Genomic DNA, 20,686 nt, shown 5'->3' on the forward strand with positions numbered 1-20,686 from the left:
TCAGTCAAGTGTTCAGCATAAATTGGTAGCTATTGCGATGCTTTATCCAATAATAAGAGACAGACATCATCAAAGTAGCCAAATTTCAAGCTAATGTTTTAATCCTGATGGTTTTTTAAAGACAGTCTCAATTTCCATTGTCTCATTATTCAGTTTTTGTTGTCAACTGACTTGCTGACAAAAAAGCCTGTTTGAAAGAGGGTATAACATTAAAAAAAAAGAGGGTATAACATTATGGTAAGGATTTTTGGTAAATGAGAGCTTGTAGTAATTGCCTAGGGCCACTAGCCAAATCCAGCCTGTAGTCTGTTTTTGAAAATAAATTTTATTGGAGTACAGCATTGCTCATTTGTTGACATGTTGTCTATGGCTATTTTCACGCTACAACAGCGGAGCTGAGTAGTTGTAACAGAAAATTTATGGCCTGCAAAGCCAGAAATATTTACTGTTTGTCTCTTTACTGGAAAAGTCTGCAGACCCCTGCATTACGCCCTCACTGGAGGAGTAATGCTCTTGTTAAAATCATTCTAGCGGAGAAACCAAGATGGCGGCATAGGTAAACACCTAAACTGCTGCCTCGCACAACAATTTCAAAACTACAACTAAAAGACAGAATGGACACCATCCAGAACCACAGGAAAGCTGGCTGAGTGAAAATTCTACAACTAGAAGGAAAAAGAAAAGCTCACAGAGAATTGGAGATACGGCAAAGGGTCTTTGTGTACGCAGAGAGGAAGGGCGGCTGAGAGCCTGGCTGACTTTCTCTGGCGGAAGGGGGAAGGAAGCCTCCGACCGCACTGAACCCCAGTTCTGACTGCACTGAACCCCAGTTCCGGGCGAACCCCTGGGGACCCACGCTCTTACGGGGGGAGTCTGGACTCTCGGGCGGAGACTCGAGCTGGGAAAGGCAGAAGCCTGAAGGCGCGCGCGGGCCAGTGCGCACAAAGGCTGCGGAGGTTGCCACAGGCTTTCCCTAGTGGAAGGGAGTCAGAGGATCCTGACTGCACTGAGCCCCAGTTCTGACTGCAGTGAACTCCAGTTCCAGGCGAGCCCCTGGGGACCCACGCTCTTGTGGGGGGAGTCTGGACTCTCGGGCGGAGACTCGGGAGCCGGGGAAGGCGGAGGACTGAAAGTGCGCACGCACGCGCGTGCCAGTGCGCACAAAGGCTGCGGAAGTTGCCACAGGCTTTCCTTAGTGGAAGGGAGTCAGAGGATTCTGACTGCACTGAGCCCCAGTTCTGACTGCAGTGAACCCTAGTTCCAGGCGAGCCCCTGGGGACCCATGCTCTTGTGGGGGGAGTCTGGACTCTCGGGCGGAGACTCGGGAGCCGGGGAAGGCGGAGGACTGAAAGTGCGCACGCGTGCGCGTGCCAGTGCGCACAAAGGCTGCGGAGGTTGCCACAGGCTTTCCCTAGTGGAAGGGAGTCAGAGGCTCCTGACGGCACTGAGCCCCAGTTCTGACTGCAGTGAACCCCAGTTCCAGGCGAGCCCCTGGGGACCCACGCTCTTGTGGGGGGAGTCTGGACTCTCAGGCGGAGACTCGAGCTGGGGAAGGCGGAGGACTGAAAGTGCACATGCGCGCAAGGGCAAGGCTGACAGGAAGCCAAGACTGAGACTCCACCCCATCCAAGCTGAGCACAGAGCCTATTGCAATTTGGCAAGTCTAATCCTATAAGGTTGTCTCCAGCACCGAACTTCTCCCAGCATAGACACAGCTGATCCTTATAGCCAACTGACCCGGAGGTCAATTCTTCCCAGTGATACCAACAACAATAAAGACTTAATTACAACAAGGCTGTACACACAGTCCACAAAGGGGTGCACCAAGAGTGTCCACCTCAGGTTAACTGGGGAAGCAGACCCACTGGGCCAAATTGGAAACCTAGCACAAATATCTACCTTACCAACTCAGGGAATCAATGAAAATGCGGGGTCAAAGAATCAGATCACAAACGAAAGAAATGGAGGAAAACAAACGACTGGATATAGAATTCAAAACCAGTCTTATTCTTATAAGACTTTTTAAGAATATCCTAGAAAAGGCTGATAAATATAACGAGACCCTCGAAGATATGAAAAAGGACCAACTAGAAATTAAACATACACTGACTGAAATAAAAAATATTATACAGAGACCCAGAAACAGAATAGAGGAACACAAGAATCAAGTCAAAGAATTGAAATACAAAGAAGCAAAAAACACTCAACGGAAAAAGCAAAAAGCAAAAAAAAAAAAATCCAAAAAGTTGAAGATAATGTAAGAAGACTCTAGGACAACTTCAAGCGTACCAACATCAGAATTATGGGGGTGCCAGAAGAAGAGAGAGAGCAAGATACTGAAAACCTATTTGAAGAAATAATCACCGAAAACTTCCCCCACCTGGTGAAAGAAATAGACTTACAAGTCCAGGAAGCCCACAGAACCCCAAACAAAAGGAATCTAAAGAGGACCACACCAAGACACATCATAATTAAAATGCCAAGAGCAAAAGACAAAGAGAGAATATTAAAAGCAGCAAGAGAAAAGCAGTTGATTACCTACAAGGGAGCACCCATACGACTGTCAGCTGACTTCTCAACAGAAACTATGCAGGCCAGACGGGAGTGGCAAGAAATTTTCAATGTGATGAATAGCAAGAACCTACAACCAAGATTACTCTACCCAGCAAAGCTATCATTCAGAATTGAAGGGCAGATAAAGAGCTTCACAGATAAGAAAAAGCTGAAGGAGTTCATCACCACCAAACCAGTATTATATGAAATGCTGAAAGGTATTCTTAAAGAAGAGGAAGAAGAAAAAAGTAAAGAGAAAAATTATGAACAACAAATACATATCTATCAACAAGCGAACCTAAAAATCAAGTGAATTAAAAACCTGAGGAACAGAATAATCTGGTGAATATAATAGAATCAGGGGCATAGAAAGGGAGTGGACTGATAATTCTCAGGGGGAAAGGGGTATGGGGGGTTCATGAAGAGAATGGACAAAAATCATACACCTATGGATGAGGACAGTGGGGGGGAGGTAAGGGCAGAAGGTGGGGTGGGAAATGGGTGGAGGGGAGCTATGGGGGGGAAAAGGAGAAATAATTGTAATAATCTGAATAAAGATTTATTTAAAAAAAAATCATTCTAGCTCAGATTTGCAGACATGACAGAAAGATGTCCTGTTTACTATTAACGCCCTTTTCATTCTTAGGATGAGGCTCATGGCTTTTCAGTTTCTTGACTTCAATATACTTAATTATTATGAAAAAAAGTTACTGAATCTTTTTATGTGAATTATTATTAATACATTACTATGTAAGTGTGCCAAGAACCAATTCCAGCATGTAGTAATTACAAGAGTTCCGTCAAAAGGTTGATGGGACTTGGGGGGCTCAACAAGGGTGAGCCACATATGTAGTTTACCTGTTGGAAATGGCTAAACGGCACTTCCCCCAAACCTGAATAGGATTGTTAACTGCCAGACAGCTTAGGGCAGTGGTTGGCCGCTCTGTTGACTAATGAGTTTGCTACACTGGCTTAGGGTATTTTATTGCCTCCTGTTGGCCAAACACCTGAACAGCTGTAGGCTATTCCCCAGACTGATAATGCTTCTGTATTCTACCCTTTGAAACCTTACCCTTTGAAGTGTATTAACTCCACCTTACCTTAGGATAAATCATGTTAATAAAAGCAAGGTCCTGAGTGAAGGAGGAGAGTTTTCAGCTCCTTCAGCTGAAGTTCCTCTGACCCCCAATGCCTTTCAAAATTATCTTTCATCTTTGGACTCTTTAATCATCTACATGCAGCTCCTTTCTCCAGAATGCTGAACCCTTTGTAAGGCTGGGACAAGAACCCCCACATAAGTGTAAGTGTAATTCTTGCTAACTCTATATCAGAACATTAAATAGCAGTTTAAAATTTTTCTACTTAAGAGAATATAAAGAGCAATGGACTAGGAGTCAGGAACCTGGATTATATGGTTCTAGCTTTATCTCAAATTAGCTATGTGATTTGGGCAAATCATTTATCCTTTCTGAGCCTAGGTTTACTCATCTCTAAAATGTGAGGGTTTTATGAGGGTATTTCTTTTTTGTAAATTTAAAATGATTTAACTTTTTCAAACTTACAAACTATTTCAAAAATGAAGAAAACCGCAAAGAATAAAATAATGAATACTTATCTATATAACCATCAAATCAGCATTTTATGATGATTGCTTTAGAGCTTCCTATTTTTTTAAATAAATCTTTATTGTTCAGATTATTACAGGTGTTCCTCTTTTTTTCCCCCCATAGCCTCCCTCCACATGATTCCCCACCCCACGCCCTTACCCCTCACCACTGTCTTCATCCATAGGTGTAAGATTTTTGTCCAATCTCTTCCCGCACCCCTCAAACCCCCTACCCCTGAGAATTGTCAGTCCACTCCCTTTCTATGTCCCTGATTCTATTATATTCACCAGTCCATTCTGTTCTTCAGATTTTTTATTCACTTGATTTTTAGATTCACTTGTTGGTAGGTATGTATTTGATGTCATTTTGTTGTTCATAATTTTTATCTTTACCTTTTTCTTCTTCCTTTTCTTAAAGAATACCTTTCAGCATTTCATATAATACTGGTTTGGTGGTGGTGAACTCCTTTAGCTTTTTCTTGTCTGTGAAGCTCTTTATCTGACCTTCAACTCTGAATGATAGCTTTGCTGGGTAGAGTAATCTTGGTTGTAGGTTCTTGCTGTTCATCACTTTGAATATTTCTTGCCACTCCCTTCTGTCCTGCATAGTTTCTTCTGAGAAATCAACTGACAGTCGTATGGGTGCTCCCTTGTAGGTAACTAACTGTTTTTCTCTTGCTGCTTTCAAGATTCTCTCTTTGTCTTTTGACCTTGGCATTTTAATTATGATGTGTCTTGGTGTGGTCCTCTTTGGATTACTCTTGTATGGGGTTCTGTGTGCTTCCTGAATTTGTAAGTCTATTTCTTTCACCAGGTAGGGAAAGTTTTCTGTCATTATTTCTTCTAATAGGTTTTCAATATTTTGCTCTCTCTCTTCTTCTCGCACCCCAAAAATTCGAATGTTGGTACGCTTAAAGTTGTCCCAGAGGCTCCTTACACTATCTTCATATTTTTGGATTCTTTTTTCTTTTTGTTTTTCTGGTTGGGTGTTTTTTGTTTCCTCATATTTCAGATCTTTGGTTTGATTCTTGGGGTACATTGATCCACAGTTGAGTTTCTGTATATTCTTTATTTTAGACAGTGTATGCTTAATTTCTGACTGGTCCTTTTCCAATTTTTTGGCATTCTCATTAAGATCCTTAAAGGTCTCACTAAGTTCCTCAGCGGTTTTTAGAAGATTCTTGAGTAACCTTATAAATGTGGTTCTGAACTCTATGTCGTCCAGTAGTTTGCTTTCCTCCATTTCTTTCATTCGTGACATGTTTCTTTGTCTCCGCATTTTGCTGCTTCCCTGTGTTGATGGAGTGGCTTTGTGTGGTAGGTGACCTATAGGGGCCAGTAGCTCAGCCTCCCCAATCACCTGAGGTGGACGCTCTTGGTACACCCATTTGTGGGCTGAGTGCAAAGTCTTGGTGTTGTTAAGCCTTGATTGCTGTTGGTACACTGGGAGGAATTGACCTCCAGGCCAATTGGCTGTGAGGACCCGCTGTGTCTATAATGGAAGAACTGCTGCGCTGGAGACACACTTATGGTGCAGGACTTGTTTCAGTGGGGCTTTGGTGCTCACTGAGTCTGCCTCTTGAATGTGTCACTTATGGATGTGAGGAGTTGAAATCTGGTGTCTCACACTGACCACAAGGTACATTGGCTTCAGGATCTCCAATGGGGTGCAGGTCAGCTACTGTCTGAGGCCACCCAGCAGGCGCTACAGCGAGAACTACAGTTTTCTCCTCTTTGCTTGGGGTTTGGAGGTTTTGGAGCTGTCTGACCCAGGCTGCAAGTTTGCTAGGTTAAGCTGCGATAGAGCAGGTCATTCATATGCTAAAGCCACTGCTTGGAGCTTGGGTGGGTTTGTAGATTGTGCAGGGCAGGGTCTCAGGGCATCACTAGGCTAGGGTGTGGCAAATAGCGATGGCTGCCAGTTAGCCGGCTCTGCATCTCCGACCACGTCCCCACGTCCCGCGCCCCAGCGCAGTAAACAATTATTCCTGCGTGCAGCCCTCCAAGCAAGCCACCCTCACTTTCCGACCCAATGGCAGACAGTCCAGCTTCTCCCCGTAAGAGTTTGGGTCCCCCGTGTCTCCCCAGAAACTGGAGTTCGGAGTAATCGGGAGCTTGTCTCCCTTTGGGTTGAAAAAAGCAGCGCTCCCAGTCGCCCGTCGCCAGCCCAATTCGTGCACCTCCATACCTCAGCTTTTCAGCGCTTGTGCACGTCTCAATGCTCTTTTCTCTTTCCTTCTAGTTGTAGAACTTCCACTCAGCCAGCTTTCCTGTGGTTCTGGGTGATAGACGTTTTGTCTTTTAGTTGTAGTTTTGAAATTGTTGTGCGAGGCAGCCGTTTAGGTGTTTACCTACTCCGCCATCTTGGATCCTCCTAGAGCTTCCTATTTTTAATAAAATAACTTCAGATACAATTGAAGCCTCTGATCCCAGCCCTGTCGTGCTTCCCCCAAAGATAAACTGTCTTCTGGATTATTCTTTTGCAAATTGTGATACTTTAAAAAATATTTTTGTTAATTTCAGAGAGGAAGGGAGAGGGAGAGAGAGATAGAAACATTAATGATGGGAGAATCATTGATTGGCTGCCTCCTGCACACGCCCAACTGGGGATTGAGCCCGCAACCCAGGCATGTGCCCTGACCGGGAATTGAACCGTGACCTCCTGGTTCATAGGTTGATGCTCAGCCACTAAGCCACGCCAGCTGGGTGTGACTCTTTTATTAGGTATGTATGTATATTATTAAGCAATACATATAGCCCTGGCTGGGTTGCTCAGTTAGTTAGAGCGTCATCCCAATATGTGGGTTCTATCCTGGTTGGCCAGGCACATGCAAGAAGCAATCAATGGCAGAGCCAGCGTGGCTCAGTAGCTGAGCATCAACCTATGAACCAGGAGGTCACGATTCAATTCCTGGTGAGGGCACATATCCGGGTTGCAGGCTCCATCCCCAGTGTGGGTTGTGCAGGAGGCAGCTTATCAATGATTCTCTCTCATCATTGATGTTTCTATCTCTCTCTCCTTCCCCCTTCCTCTCTGAAATCAATAAAAATATATATTAAAAAAAATAAAAGAGGCAACCAATGAATGCATGAATGAGTGGGGCAGCAAATGGATGTTTCTCTCTTTCTCAAATCAATCAATAAATAAAAAAACAAAAAACAATATATATACTTTTACATGTTTTTAAATGTATATATATTATCATACTGTACATTCAATGTTTCTCAGTTCTTTGTATGTAAACTTTTTCAGGTTAAGAAAGTTCTGTTTTATTTCTAGTATTCTAAGAGTTTTTATTGTTTGTTTATAAATAAGTATATGTCAAATTTTGCCAAATGCCTTTTCTGCTCTTATTGCAATGATTATATGATTTTTCTCCCTTTGCCTTTATTTTTTTTATTTTTTAAAATATATTTTATTGATTTTTTTACAGAGAGGAAGGGAGAGGGAGAGAGATAGAAAGCTAGAAACATCGATGAGAGAGAAACATCGATCAGCTGCCTCCTACACACCCCCCACTGGGGATGTGCCCACAACCAAGGCACATGCCCTCGACCGGAATCAAACCCAGGACCCTTCAGTCTGCAGGCCTCGCTCCATCCACTGAGCCAAACCGGTTAGGGTTCCTTTTGCCTTTATTAATGTGATGAATTCTGTAGTAGATTTTCTAATACTAAACTACATTGGCATTTCAAAAATAATTCCAACTTAGATATGATATGATGTTCCTTCTGGGTCTTAACTTGTGTGACTTCTGTAGCCCTTTGTGAATATAGTGAAATATGAATCTTATTAACTTATATTTTTTCTCCTTACAGGCAATTTCTCAGTGATGTGATTTCAGATACCATGCAGGAGTTACAAAATTCAGGCACTTTCAACAGTCTTCTGACATCTTTGAATGAAGAGAGGGAAAACAAAATGCATTTCTATGATATCATTGACAGGTCAGAGTAATACTAATTTTGTTTTCTTTGTTGCATTTTAAAGTGCTATAAAACTTACCACAAGTCCTTGATTTCTAAAACAAGTAAAATTTGTGCTTCCCAGGGAGGATAACTAGAAGTCAGAAATTTGGGTTGTATTCGTAGTTCTGCTCCGACAATAATTCAAGTTTCTGGGCTCCTGTTATCTGTATGTACAATATATCAAGAATATTCTTCTTATCTATAGTAGTCTTTCTTAAGACTGAGTTCACTGAAAATTCCTGAACAGTAACAATAAAAAGCATGTTGAGGGAAGTTTACTTTTCCAGAGCCTTTCAACTAATTCCACAGATTTTCATTGCTTTAAGACATTCAGCACAATCAAAATGCTTTGGGACCAAGATAAAAGTCTCTTTATATGAACCCTGAGTACTCAGAATGAGAAAGTGTTGATCTTGTCTGCATAAGTGGAATTGTTTTTCTTTGAATTTTTTACTCTTCCTTTGTGCCTTAGTATTGGTGATAAGTTCAGTACTGGCGTTATTATGAAGATTAGATTAATTTATACATGTAAAACACTTTGGATAGTTCCTGGCACATAGTCAGTAAATGCCTACTATAAGTTTATAATAGCTACTATTATAATAGCTACTATTATAAATTTAACAATTGTAGTTGGCAAGGAAGCACGAAAATGAACAGTTGTGTACATTGCTGGTGGGAGAATAAATTGGTAAAACTTTTAAAAAAGTGATTTATTCATGAAAATGAAAAGATATACACCTGATTTTAATTTTATATTATTCACTATTGTATATGTACTGTTCCATAATTTATTTAACCATTCCTTGAGTTTGAACATTGAGCTTGTTTCCAAAGGTTTGCTACAGCAAATAATGTGTCAGTGTACATTTTTGTACATAAATATGCATCATCAAATGTCTGAATATTTTATTATTCCATTTGGTTGACTCACTATATGTGGAATTACATAATCAAAGAGAGAGTCTATAGTTTGATGGATGATATTATGAAGCTGATAAAAATATTGCTTACGAAGTCATAATAACATGGAGAAAATGTTTGTTACAATTTTACGTAGAAAAAGAAAGGCTAGACATAATATAGTATTATCACATCTGTATAATAAAATTAACAAAAACATGTATAGAAAATGAGAACTGGAAGGAAATATATGCCAATGTGTTAACACTGGGGTGTTTTTACAAAGCATCTTTTTTCCCCCAAAATATTTATTTTTATTGATTTTTTTAGAGAGAGAGGAAGGGGGGAAAGAGAGATAGAAAGATTGATTAATTGTTCCATTTACTAATGTGTTCACTGGTTGACTCTTGTATATGCCCTGTCCCAGGAATGGGAGCCACACTTTGGCATATCAGGATGACACTCTAACCAACTGAGCTACCCGGCCAGGGCCCAAAAACCTTTTAATTTTTACATATTTTCTCAATTTTCACTTTATTAAGGGAGAAAATAAACGTGTTAACAGAAAAGCTAAACAAAATACATATACCCTTTTGACCCAGCATTCCTACTTTTGGAAATCTAGCCTATAGGAAAAAAAATTAGACATATATGCAAAACATTTATTGCAGCACAGTGCAAATACCTAGAAATAGCATAAATGTTCTTCAATAGGGGAGTACTTGAATGATTGTTAATTTTTTAAAAATATATTTTATTGATTTTTTACAGAGAGGAAGGGAAAGGATAGAGAGTTAGAAACATTGATGACAGAGAAACATTGTTCAGCTGCCTCCTGCACACCCCCTACTGGGGATGTGCCCACAACCAAGGTACATGCCCTTGACTGGAATCGAACCTGGGACCCTTCAGTCCGCAGGCCGACGCTATCCACTGAGCAAAACTGGTTAGGGCAATTGTTAATTTTATAAAATAAAAACATACAGCTATTAAAAAGAATGAATTAGAGTTATGATTGATTGAAGGAATGTAGGAATGTTTCTCATACATAGATAAGTGCCAAAAAGTTACAGTATTATGTATATAGCATCATTTTATAAAGAATACCTGCTCATTCACATATTTGAGAGCATAGAGAAAGATGTGGAAGTATATATACATCAAAAGGTTTGACATTGGATACCTCATAGGAGTAAAATTGGAGGGGAGAAGGGAGATGGCAGATTGTCTACTTTTCCTCATATATTCCTATTCTGTTTTGAAATATTACAATGTGCACTAATTGTATATGACCTTCCCCTCCCCCACCTCTATCCCTCACTCCCCCAAAAGAACTTTCATAAATGGAGGGCTGAGGGGAGAGGGATGGAGAGTGAGTGCAAATGAGTACAGGGTTTCTTTTGGTGGATAATGAAAATGTAATTTTGAAAAGCTAATCAAGTAAGAAAAATAATAAATATATGTATCATTGAATAGGAAGGAGAAAATAGTCTAAAATTAAATGTAGACAGTTTGTCAGTGATTGATTTTACATATGATTAATTATAATGATTTCTTTTCATTTTTCTTCCAGTTAAAAAGGCATCAATTTAGATTAATTTAAATTGGAAAATCATATCTAGATTTGGGCAAATCAATGACAAATGGTGTTTAGTTCTTTAAATATTGTGTGATCGGTACTTTTAAAGTCACATCCAATTTAGTGATGGGTATGAATTAGACAATTTTCTATTCAGTTTTTTAAAAAGAGCTTTATTGAGAAATTTATATACTGTTAAAAAGTTACTCTGACACTTGTTAAAATGGTAAGGAAGACTTTATCCAATACTATTGCAATAGGTGTCAAAACTATAGCAATAGGGGAGAGAGATTGGGCTCAACTCCGAATGCAGCAAAGGCAGCTGGGGATATATAGCCAATGAGAACAGTGAGGGGTTCAGTGGATAGAAAATTCCTAAAAGGAAGTATAAAGGGTAGGGGATTCTTGCTAAATTAATTTAACAGGATTGGCCCTAGCCGGCTTGGCTCAGTGGATTGAGCGTCAGTCTGCGGACCGAAGGGTCCCCAGGTTCGATTCCGGCCAAGGGCATGTACCTTGGTTGCAGGTACATCCCCAGTAGGGGGTGTGCAGGAGGCAGCTGATCAATGTTTCTCTCTCATCGATGTTTCTAACTCTCTATCCCTCTCCCTTCCTCTCTGTAAAAAATCAATAAAATATATTTAAAAAAATAAAAATAAATAAAAGGATGAATTGTATGGTATTAACAAAGACTCTTTCCTTGAACTAACTAATCAGGCTCCTCTGATATTTTTGTTATAGCAGCCCGAGCGAGCTAAGACAGTTGTTGAGTTTTGTTTATCTTTATGTTGTTTTGTTTTTTTGTTTGCTTGTTTTAAACTTAAGTAATGGGATTGCTGGAGATAAACAGAGAGTAAACAGAAACAATAACAAAAAGTAAGTTCTCAAACAGTACTGAGTTTGAATCCTGCTGTGCCATTATTTACTGTTTGTATGACTGTGGCAAGTGTGTTGGGTCTGTGTCTTCTGAGAGATAGATGCCAAGATGAGATTAGTCACCTGAGTTGAAGAAAATGGAAGGGAGCCTTCAGACCCAATGCTGGACTGATCCCAAGTGAAGGAGAGGGAAGGTTGGCTGGAAGAGACTGCCTGCAGTGTAAGAATGTTGGGCAAGGTCATCAGGGAGCCCTTGAGCCAAAGTCAACCATCAGAAAAGCCCTGGGAGCAGTCGGTGGGATGTGAGGCCTCAGAACACACACAGTGAAGGATTTCAGAGCCTTGAGCTATGTTTGCTTACACTCCCTGTAGTGAGAGGTCTGCGAGGCACATTCTCATGTCCACCACAGTGTTACCTCAGCTCTCTATTACCCTCATTTGTCAAATAGGGATAATGATAGAGACTACTTATAAGGTTATTGCAAGGTAAGAATATGTTAAGTGCTCAGAATGGAAAAGATTCTTTTTATACTCTTCCTGTACCTTCTCTCTTAGTTTTTCTCAGCAGTAGCTATTTTATTTTATTTTTTGGGGGGTGGGTAGGAAGAAAAAGGGAAGCTTTTATTTTTAAACAGAAGAATGCCAGTTCATAAATAGAGAAGGAAAGATAAAATTACAAATTTCCCACTTTTGCAACTTTTTAAAAAAATTTTTTAAATATATTTTATTGATTTTTACAGAGAGGAAGGGAGAGGGATAGAGAGTTAGAAACATCGATGAGAGAGAAACATCGATCAGCTGCCTCCTGCACACCCCCTACTGGGGATGTACCTGCAACCAAGGTACATGCCCTTGACTGGAATCGAACCTGGGACCCTTCAGTCCGCAGGCCGACACTCTATCCACTGAGCCAAACTGGTTAGGGCCACTTTTGCAACTTTTTATAGTGAATAATGATTCAGTCAAATGTTAGCAATGGTACTGAACACATTAGGTAAAAGGTGCTTGGTGAACAAGATATTCGCATGGTAAGAGTGTGCCTCTATGATCGAGATGTGGTGGTTATCACCTTAACCAAGACCTTGAACTTAGCATAAGTAATTCAGCAGCAGCAATTTTATTTTTTTAATTTTTTTAATTTTTAATTTTTTATTATTAAGGTATTATATGTGTACATATCTTACCATTGCCCCCCCCCACTCCCATACATGCCCTCACCCCCCAATGTTTTGCATCCGTTGGTTACTCTTATATGCATGCATATAAGTCCTTCGGTTGATCTCTTATTTCCCCCACCTCTCCCTAACCTTCCCGCTGTAATTTGACAGTCTGTTTGATGCTTTACTGCCTCTGTATCTATCTTTTTGTTCATCAGTTTATAATGCTTTTTATTATCCACAAATAAGTGAGATCATGTGGTATTTTTCTTTCATTGACTGGCTTATTTCACTTAGCATAATGTTCTCCAATTCCATCCAGGTTGCTACAAATGGTAAGAATTCCTTCTTTTTTATGGCAGCATAGTATTCCATTGTGTAGATGTACCATAGTTTTCTGATCCAGTCATCTGCTGATGGGCACCTAGGCTGTTTCCAAATCTTAGCTATTGTAAATTGCAGCAGCAGCAATTTTAGATACAACACTGATAAACCAAAAAAAAAATCCACCTTCAAGTTACTAAAACAAATCAGTCTTTTAAAAAGTATCACTGAGCCCTGACTGGGTAGCTCAGTTCATTGGAGCAGTGTCCTGATTCACCAAGGTTGGGGGTTTGATCTCCAGCCAGGGCACATACAAGAGTCAACCAATGAAAGCATGGGTGGGTGGAATTGATGTTTCTCTCCCCCCATCTCTCCCTCCCTCCTGCCCTCCCTTCCTTCCTTCCTCTCTGTCTCTAAAATCAATAAAATTTTTAAAAATGTTTTTTAAAAAATGTGTCACTGAAAGTGTGCTCCATGGACCAGTATGATGAACATCACCTGGGAACTTGTTAGAAATGCAGATTCCAGGACCCCGCCCCAGACCTACTGAAATAAAAATCTCAGGGAGAGCCCAGGAATCTGTTTTTGAACATCCAGGTGATCCTTGTGCACACTGGAGTTTGAGAAGCACTGCTCTAAACACAAATCATTCTTATTTCTTCTAGGGAGGAAAAAGGAAGAAAACGAATAAAATCTCTTCAAAAAGAGCTTCATAATGTCAAAAGAGAACGGCAAGTTGAAGTACAGGTAAGAATTTCCTGGGCAACACAAAAAGTTACTGAGCTAAAACTGCAGTATAGAAGCCATTTTTCTTAAGCCAAGTTTTGTATGAAAAGTTGCTGTTTCTCCTGGGGTGCCTTTACTATTGAAAATATGAAGAGAGTAACTACAGAGTTGGTCTGAGATGTACAAGTATGTCCAGAATAGAACTCTGGGAGACTCCAACCCTCTGGAGCTCTCAGTCAGCCTTGCCCCTCCCACCCCACCCAACCATCCCACCCACTCCTTCCCTACGGAGACCTTATTTCAGGCAGTCTCATTCCAGCATACCAGATGGGAGACTATAGTCCTTGGTAGGACATCAAGCACATTATGAACCTTCTTATACATGATGGTTAGGGTTAATAATGGCATATGTAGTATATTTTTTTTAATTAATTTATTTATTTATTGAATTGAGAGAGAGAGAGAAAGAGAAACATCAATTTGTTGTCCCACTTATTCATGCATTCATTGGTTGATTCTTATATGTGTCCTGACCAGAGATTGAACCCATATCCTTGGCATAGCAGGATGACACTCCAACCAACTGAGCTATGGGCCAGGGAGGGCCATTTATATTATATTTTAAACTAGAGGCCTGGTGCACGAATTCATGCATGGATGGGGTCCCTTGGTCTGGTTGGTGATCGGGCCGATTGGGGCATCTCACCCAGTCCCGATTGGGGCCTATTGGGGCTGGCCGGCAGTGGGGACGGGCTGTGGGAGGTTGGCCAGCCACGGGAGATTGGCTGTGGGAGCACACTGACTACCAGGGGGCAGCTCCTGCGTTGAGCATCTGTCCCCTGGTGGTCAGTGCGCGTCATAGCAACTGGTCAACCGGTCATTCTGGTCGTTCTGGTCATTTGGTCATAAAGGTCGCTTAGGCCTTTATATATATAGATACAGAGTGGATTTACTGAGTTTTTATGGTTATTAGGACCTAACCTTATATCTAATTTACCTCTATAAGAAAATGCATCCAACTTTTAAGCAATTGACTTACAAAGTAATGTGTGGGCTACCACTTAGGCAGTTAGAAATTAGTTCTACTAGAATGACGAACACTATTAGCAGTTTAGGGAATTAAAAAGGATGGCCTAATTTTAGCTGATCATTACCTAAGTATTTGGACAAGTTTATGCTTCAGATCAGGGAATTGTCATTATTCCCTGCATGGAAGTTAGAAGAATATTTAAAAATATATTTGGAAGAATTGTCTAAAAAAGGCCACTAGCCTTTGTTCCAAGGTACATACTATCTTTAGGTCTTCTGAACAAATTGCTTTCCAAGGAGTCAAAGGGCACAAAGCTGGGTGTCCTGGAACCCTATAACCTTATTGCGATAGTAAGAGGACCTTCCCAGTGATGCTCAGTGATTTTGAGTACAAACTCTTGCCCTTTGACTCTGCTAGTGCCCTACCTGTATTCTAGTGCTGGATGGAAGGCATTCTGTACCTTCTCCTTAGCAGGGGCTAATCATGATTTTTTCCCCTTAGAATTGGGTTCACATGAATGTCTAGACTGTGGGGGCCCTAAGTCAACTGCAGCACTACGAATCCCTCACCCTTTTGTTCTCCATTCAGCAACCCCATTGTCATCCATGGTCATTGTACTTTGGGATGCCCAGTGCTATCCTGGAAACTTTGCATGATATCCTAAAACTGGCCTGAATTACTCCATCCTTCAAGCCATACTTGTTTTTTTCTCTGGCCACCCTATTACTACTTTGCATGTTACCTGGCTCTTTTCTTCACTCAAGCCCCTCACCTTTTTTTAAAAAAAATCCTCACCCGAGGATATTTTTTTTTAATTGACTGGGAACCGAACCCACAACCTTTTTGTTGTACAGAACGACACTCCAACCAACTGAGTCACTCAGCCAGGGAAGTCCCCTCAGCTTTTTGCACACTTTGATGACTAATTTCTTTTTGGGGACCAGGTTGAGAGAGTACCAAAGAGAATAGGTTGAGATGACTCTGATGATCTCTGTGGTCCAAAATGGATTCAGGAATTAAATGAAGATATAGAAAGCATGCTTACTAAATTTGCTAGCAACTCAAAGCTGGTATGTGATAAATAACAGACACTAGAATTAAAGACCCTGTTGATTATTAGAATTTTGAACTGATTCCAAAAAGAAGCAAATGTCAATGAAACTAATGTCCCTAGAAGAATCTTCCAAGTTGAGCATTGTGAAGACCTAACTTGTGTTCAGCAGTTTCATTAGATGTTCAGCCAGGTTGTAACATGAGAATCTGAATTCAGGCCTAGCTCCACCACCAGTTGTAGCAACAGCCTTGCCTGCCTACCCCTGTATTCTTTAAACTTCTCTGTCTTCCTTTCATAGTGCTTCCTTCTACCGTTTTCCTTCTTCCTTCTTCCTCTTCCTTCTTCCTTCCTGTCACCAGAGTCTTCACAATATGACAACATATTACCATACATTCTGAAAGCATTTGGAGTACTTTCCCTTTGTTTTGGTTACTGAAATTTGGCACTGTGGGTTTTGATACACAGGGAAAAACCATTCCCCTGTCTTCTGTTGTGGTTAGACAGCTAGAATAATGTGTACAGTTTTAGGTGTCACATTTAAGGAGGAGTTTACTCAGAAGAAATTAGCCAAGACAGTGAGGTGTGTGGAAACTTTATTACAAAAGGAAAGAAAAGAGGAAATTGGTACTATTGGAAAGAAAATAGTTCAAGTGGATGTGGATGGAACTGGAGCCTGAAACTTTAGAATTTGGTCTTGATTAGGTTTCATTTATATCTTATAATGGGAGACTCTGTTTAGCTCAGACTTTATTCGTAGACTCTTAAAAAATCAGCCAGCATTTTTAGTGATGGACAGACAAATACAAATGTTAATTTAACACAGAACTGTACTTGTTTCTGTGGCTGTTATCACTTTAATAGGCCACATTCCCATTTTCCTTTTTCCTTCCAACCAAAGAGGACAGCCTGAGTTGTAAGACAAATTCCAACTTTTCCAGACAGTAGAGTCCAAAAATTCCAGGAACCAGTACTCTTGTCCCTACTTTATGTTCAATTATGAAAACAGACACTACCATTAAAATCCTTTGGCTCACAATAAGGTGCAGCCACCAGAGCCTTATTAACTTTAATTGGCTGACTTCTTCTTTCCATTACTCATGCTTCTTTGAATTCAAGTAACAATTCCAGAAGTCCAGATCTGAAGGCAGTTTAGGAAGTGAAATTCGGTCTGCTACAAAACCCCACAAATACGCTGTCCAGTCCACAGACCCTGATCGTGGGGAGAGCTCCAGACACTGTGGACAACCAGGGTTATGATGGTGGGTGGTGGTGAAGGCAAATCTTTTCTTAGTGAGAATCTCAAAAGGCAATCATACAATTCAAGGCATTTGGCCTGTAATCCACTGCTTCTCTGTTTTGCACACTAGGAAGATGAAGAAGTGGAATGATGCTTCTGTTCATTATTAGTGTGTATGCCTTGATCATGATTTTCCCATCACTGGCCTGTCAGTATTATACATTCAGTATTCCTCTTCTGTTTCCACACTGATGCCATGGAAGGCCATACATTTGTATAGAACAGAAATATAGAGAGGAATTTAGGGTAATCAGAGGCCCATGGTAATAACATGAAAACCAGATGCCTTTGACTTGGCACAGTGTAACTGCAGACCAATGTTGTATGACCTTATTCACAGTTACATAGTGTAATGCCTTCTGTTTGCCATGGACAGGAACTCCTAGAGTTTTAACTCTGCATTTCTGATCCTCATATTGTTGCTCTGAAAGACTTAATGTTCAATTTGATAAAGAAACCTGACCAGAGCATTCTCTTGAGTTTTTGAAAGTATATTTTTGTACGGATATTATTTAACATTTGTGCGCCATAAGTGTCTATAGACGCAAGCAGCGGACCTTTTTTAATTAAATTCAAAATATTGTGGCAGTTAACTGGTTAAAGAATATCTACCTGTTTAACACTATTTGATTCTGTGAAAAACTACAATTACTTATGTGGACTGAAGTTTTCTGGAAAAGGTTTTCTGGATTTAAGTGATATATAAGCTGAGCCTTGAAGAAAGTCTAAGTGATTAAATAGGTTAAAGGATCCCAGTTGATGAAGAAGTGAACACATAACACTTTCCTTTAACTCAAGTCTTCCTACAGATTCAAACTTTATCACTGATTGCCATACAATTTGGAACTAGAAGAGAAGAAAAGAAAAATGGAGAAGAATGGAGAAAAGTGAGGAGCGTGTAGAGAAGGGAAGAAAAAATTGAGCCAAAAAAGTCAGATATTAAAATGTACTTAATAAGCATTTATTGAGCACCTAAGTTGTCCCAGGCACTGGCAGGATTTTACAGATGAGAAACAGTCTTAGAGAGGTTAAGTAATTTGCCCACAGTCCTATAATTTGTAAAAGCTTATAAAGAACTAAGTGTTATCAATTGGGCTTGTAGCATATTCTCTACCAGAAATACTCTTTGGAATGCTCTGATACAGTTGAAATAATTGCTATACAATTGGAACAATTCCACAGAGTTATATCAAGAAGGTAGGCAATGCCCTAACCGGTTTGGCTCAGTGGATAGAGCGTCGGCCTGCGGACTCAAGGGTCCCAGGTTCGATTCCGGTCAAGGGCATGTACCTTGGTTGCGGGCACATCCCCAGTAGGGGGTGTGCAGGAGGCAGCTGATTGATGTTTCTCTCTCATCGATGTTTCTAGCTCTCTATCCCTTTCCCTTCCTCTCTGTAAAAAAAATCAATAAAATATATTTTAAAAAAAAAAAGAAGGTAGGCAAAATGACTTGAAGAATTCCTTCCTAATTTTATGGTTCTTTAAACAGGATTTGCTTTTCATTATGGATTATCTTGACCAATTTCTGCTTTGTTTCTTCTTCTGATACTTCCTTAGAACTAATTCTGCCCAGTTTACATGGTAAGATTAAAGTTGGTTGATAATTGGGGAAACATAGATCAATGATTAAAGCCATGCATTTTTGTTGTTAGTTGTATGCTTGCTTGTTGTGCTGTTGGCTAACTCTGATTATCTCTCTGAGAAATTACTCACACTTCATCTGATTTTTTTCAATCACATGTTACCACCCTGACTAAAAGTCTTTCACGGCTTCCAGTGGCACCTGGAATAGAATTCAAACCTTGTAATATGCCTCTGAGGTCCTGCAGGTCTTATTCTTACTTGCCTCTCCAACCTCATCTTGTCCCACTGTCAACTCACTGGACTAGAGCCTCCAGAATGTTCTTTCAGTCACTGGAATACATCTAGGTGTTTGCTGCCTCAGGTCTCGGCGCGATTATTTCCTTTTCCTTAGACTCCTCCTTGACACCACTTTTCATGTGACAGACATACTTATCCATCAGGTGTCAGATTTAACATTCCTTTCTCAGGGAATCCTTTTTAGACAATCCATTCTAGTGTAGGTCTCCCTTCTTAGTTTCTTTGGTAGCTGGTTGCCCTATTCTTACATAGCATTTTGCACCTTTAAAATAGTTTACACATATTTGTTTCCTTTAACCACTTGTGTACCACAAGATTGTAAGCTTTATGATGTCAAAGACTATGTCTAGTAAGATCTCTACTATTTACTTAGGTGTGGTATTGAATAAATATTTTAAAATAAATATTGAGACATTAAAATTGCCAATTGCTTTGTAACCTGCAAACAGTTTTTACACATATTCTTAGTTCTTATATTCACTTCATGAGATATTTCAGGCAGGGTAGATGTTAATTTTCTCTTTTACAGAAGGTAAGTCTTGGAGAGCTCAACTCATTGGCCAAGTTCACATAGCTGTGGGCTTGGCGGGAAGAGTGTCAGATCTTTTGACCATTAGACTAGTGCTCTTCCTACCAAAAAGAGATAGCAATGGAGCCCTGACTGGTGTGGCTCAGTTTGTTGAGCATCATCCTATGCACCAGAGGTCTCCAGTTTGATACCCGATCAGGGCACCTGCCTAAGTTGTGGGCTTGATCCATGTTCCTCTCTCCCTCTCCCTTCCTCTCTCTCTTAAAAAAAAAAATCAATAAAACCTTTTTCTTTTTATTAAGAAGAATATATATATTAGAGGCCCGTTGCACGAAGATTCGTGCAATAGGCCTTACTTCCCCTGGCTTCCGGCACCGGTTTTCCTCTGGCACCTGGGACCCAGGCCTTCACTCTGGCCACCGCCTTCCGCCTTCGCTCTGGCCGGGGTCTGCCGTCTTTGTCTTTGCTGATGACTCTAGCTGGAGTCTGCCATCTCTGCTGACAGAGAGAGAGAGAGAGAGAGAGAGAGAGAGGGAGGGGGAAGGGAGGGAGAGGGGGAGGGGAGGGGAGGGGGAGGGGGAGGGGGAGGGAGAGAGAGAGAGAGAGAGAGAGAGAGAGAGAGAGAGAGAGAGAGAGATAGAGATAGCAATGGGAAAGTCTTGTGGATACCAGGTACCCAAATAGTGTGTCTCGGAAAGAATCTCACAGTCCTGATGTTTAGAATGACCTATCTTTCCTTTTCACTTCACTATCCACGATTACTGGCTAAACTTCCCATGGCATGATAGCAGAAAAATAGATCCAGGCCCTTGTTGATGTATACATACAAAAGGTAAGCTTAAAACCACTGGCTGAATGGAATGGATGTAGAATGTATTTTAATTTACAAACCTGGTCTTACCTCTACAGAATCGGAATGAGTATATTGCTCACCTCAAGGACCAGTTGCAAGAGCTGAAGGCAAAAACTAACATGGAGAATCGCTTTATGAAGAGAAACACTGAGCTGCAGATTTCTCAGACCCAGAAAAAATGTAACAAAACAGAGGAGCTCCTGCTGGAAGAGATTGAGGTAATCGCTGCTGCACAGGCAGGAGCTAGGTAGATGGCATTGCTGTCCCTCCTCACATTGCCTCAGCTAACGGAGGAGCGAGAGGAAGATCCTCATGATTTGTTTGATCTCTTCTGTAGCCCTAACGTTTG

General features: G+C 40.7%; 1 protein-coding gene across 4 annotated transcripts in view; it reads left to right on the forward strand.

The window, feature by feature from the left end:
* Window positions 1–20,686, forward strand: part of DRC9 (dynein regulatory complex subunit 9) — a 54,580-nt gene that overhangs the window by 19,097 nt on the left and 14,797 nt on the right. For all 4 annotated transcript variants that reach the window (XM_080656653.1, XM_080656655.1, XM_080656654.1 and 1 more), the window contains 3 exons: window positions 7,979–8,107; window positions 13,633–13,714; window positions 20,394–20,555. In XM_080656653.1, the coding sequence (XP_080512779.1) occupies window positions 7,979–8,107; window positions 13,633–13,714; window positions 20,394–20,555 (373 nt within the window). The remainder of the gene's footprint in view (window positions 1–7,978; window positions 8,108–13,632; window positions 13,715–20,393; window positions 20,556–20,686) is intronic.

Source organism: Plecotus auritus (genome assembly GCF_963455305.1).
Source record: "Plecotus auritus genome assembly, chromosome: 2".
Classification (NCBI taxonomy): domain Eukaryota; kingdom Metazoa; phylum Chordata; class Mammalia; order Chiroptera; family Vespertilionidae; genus Plecotus; species Plecotus auritus.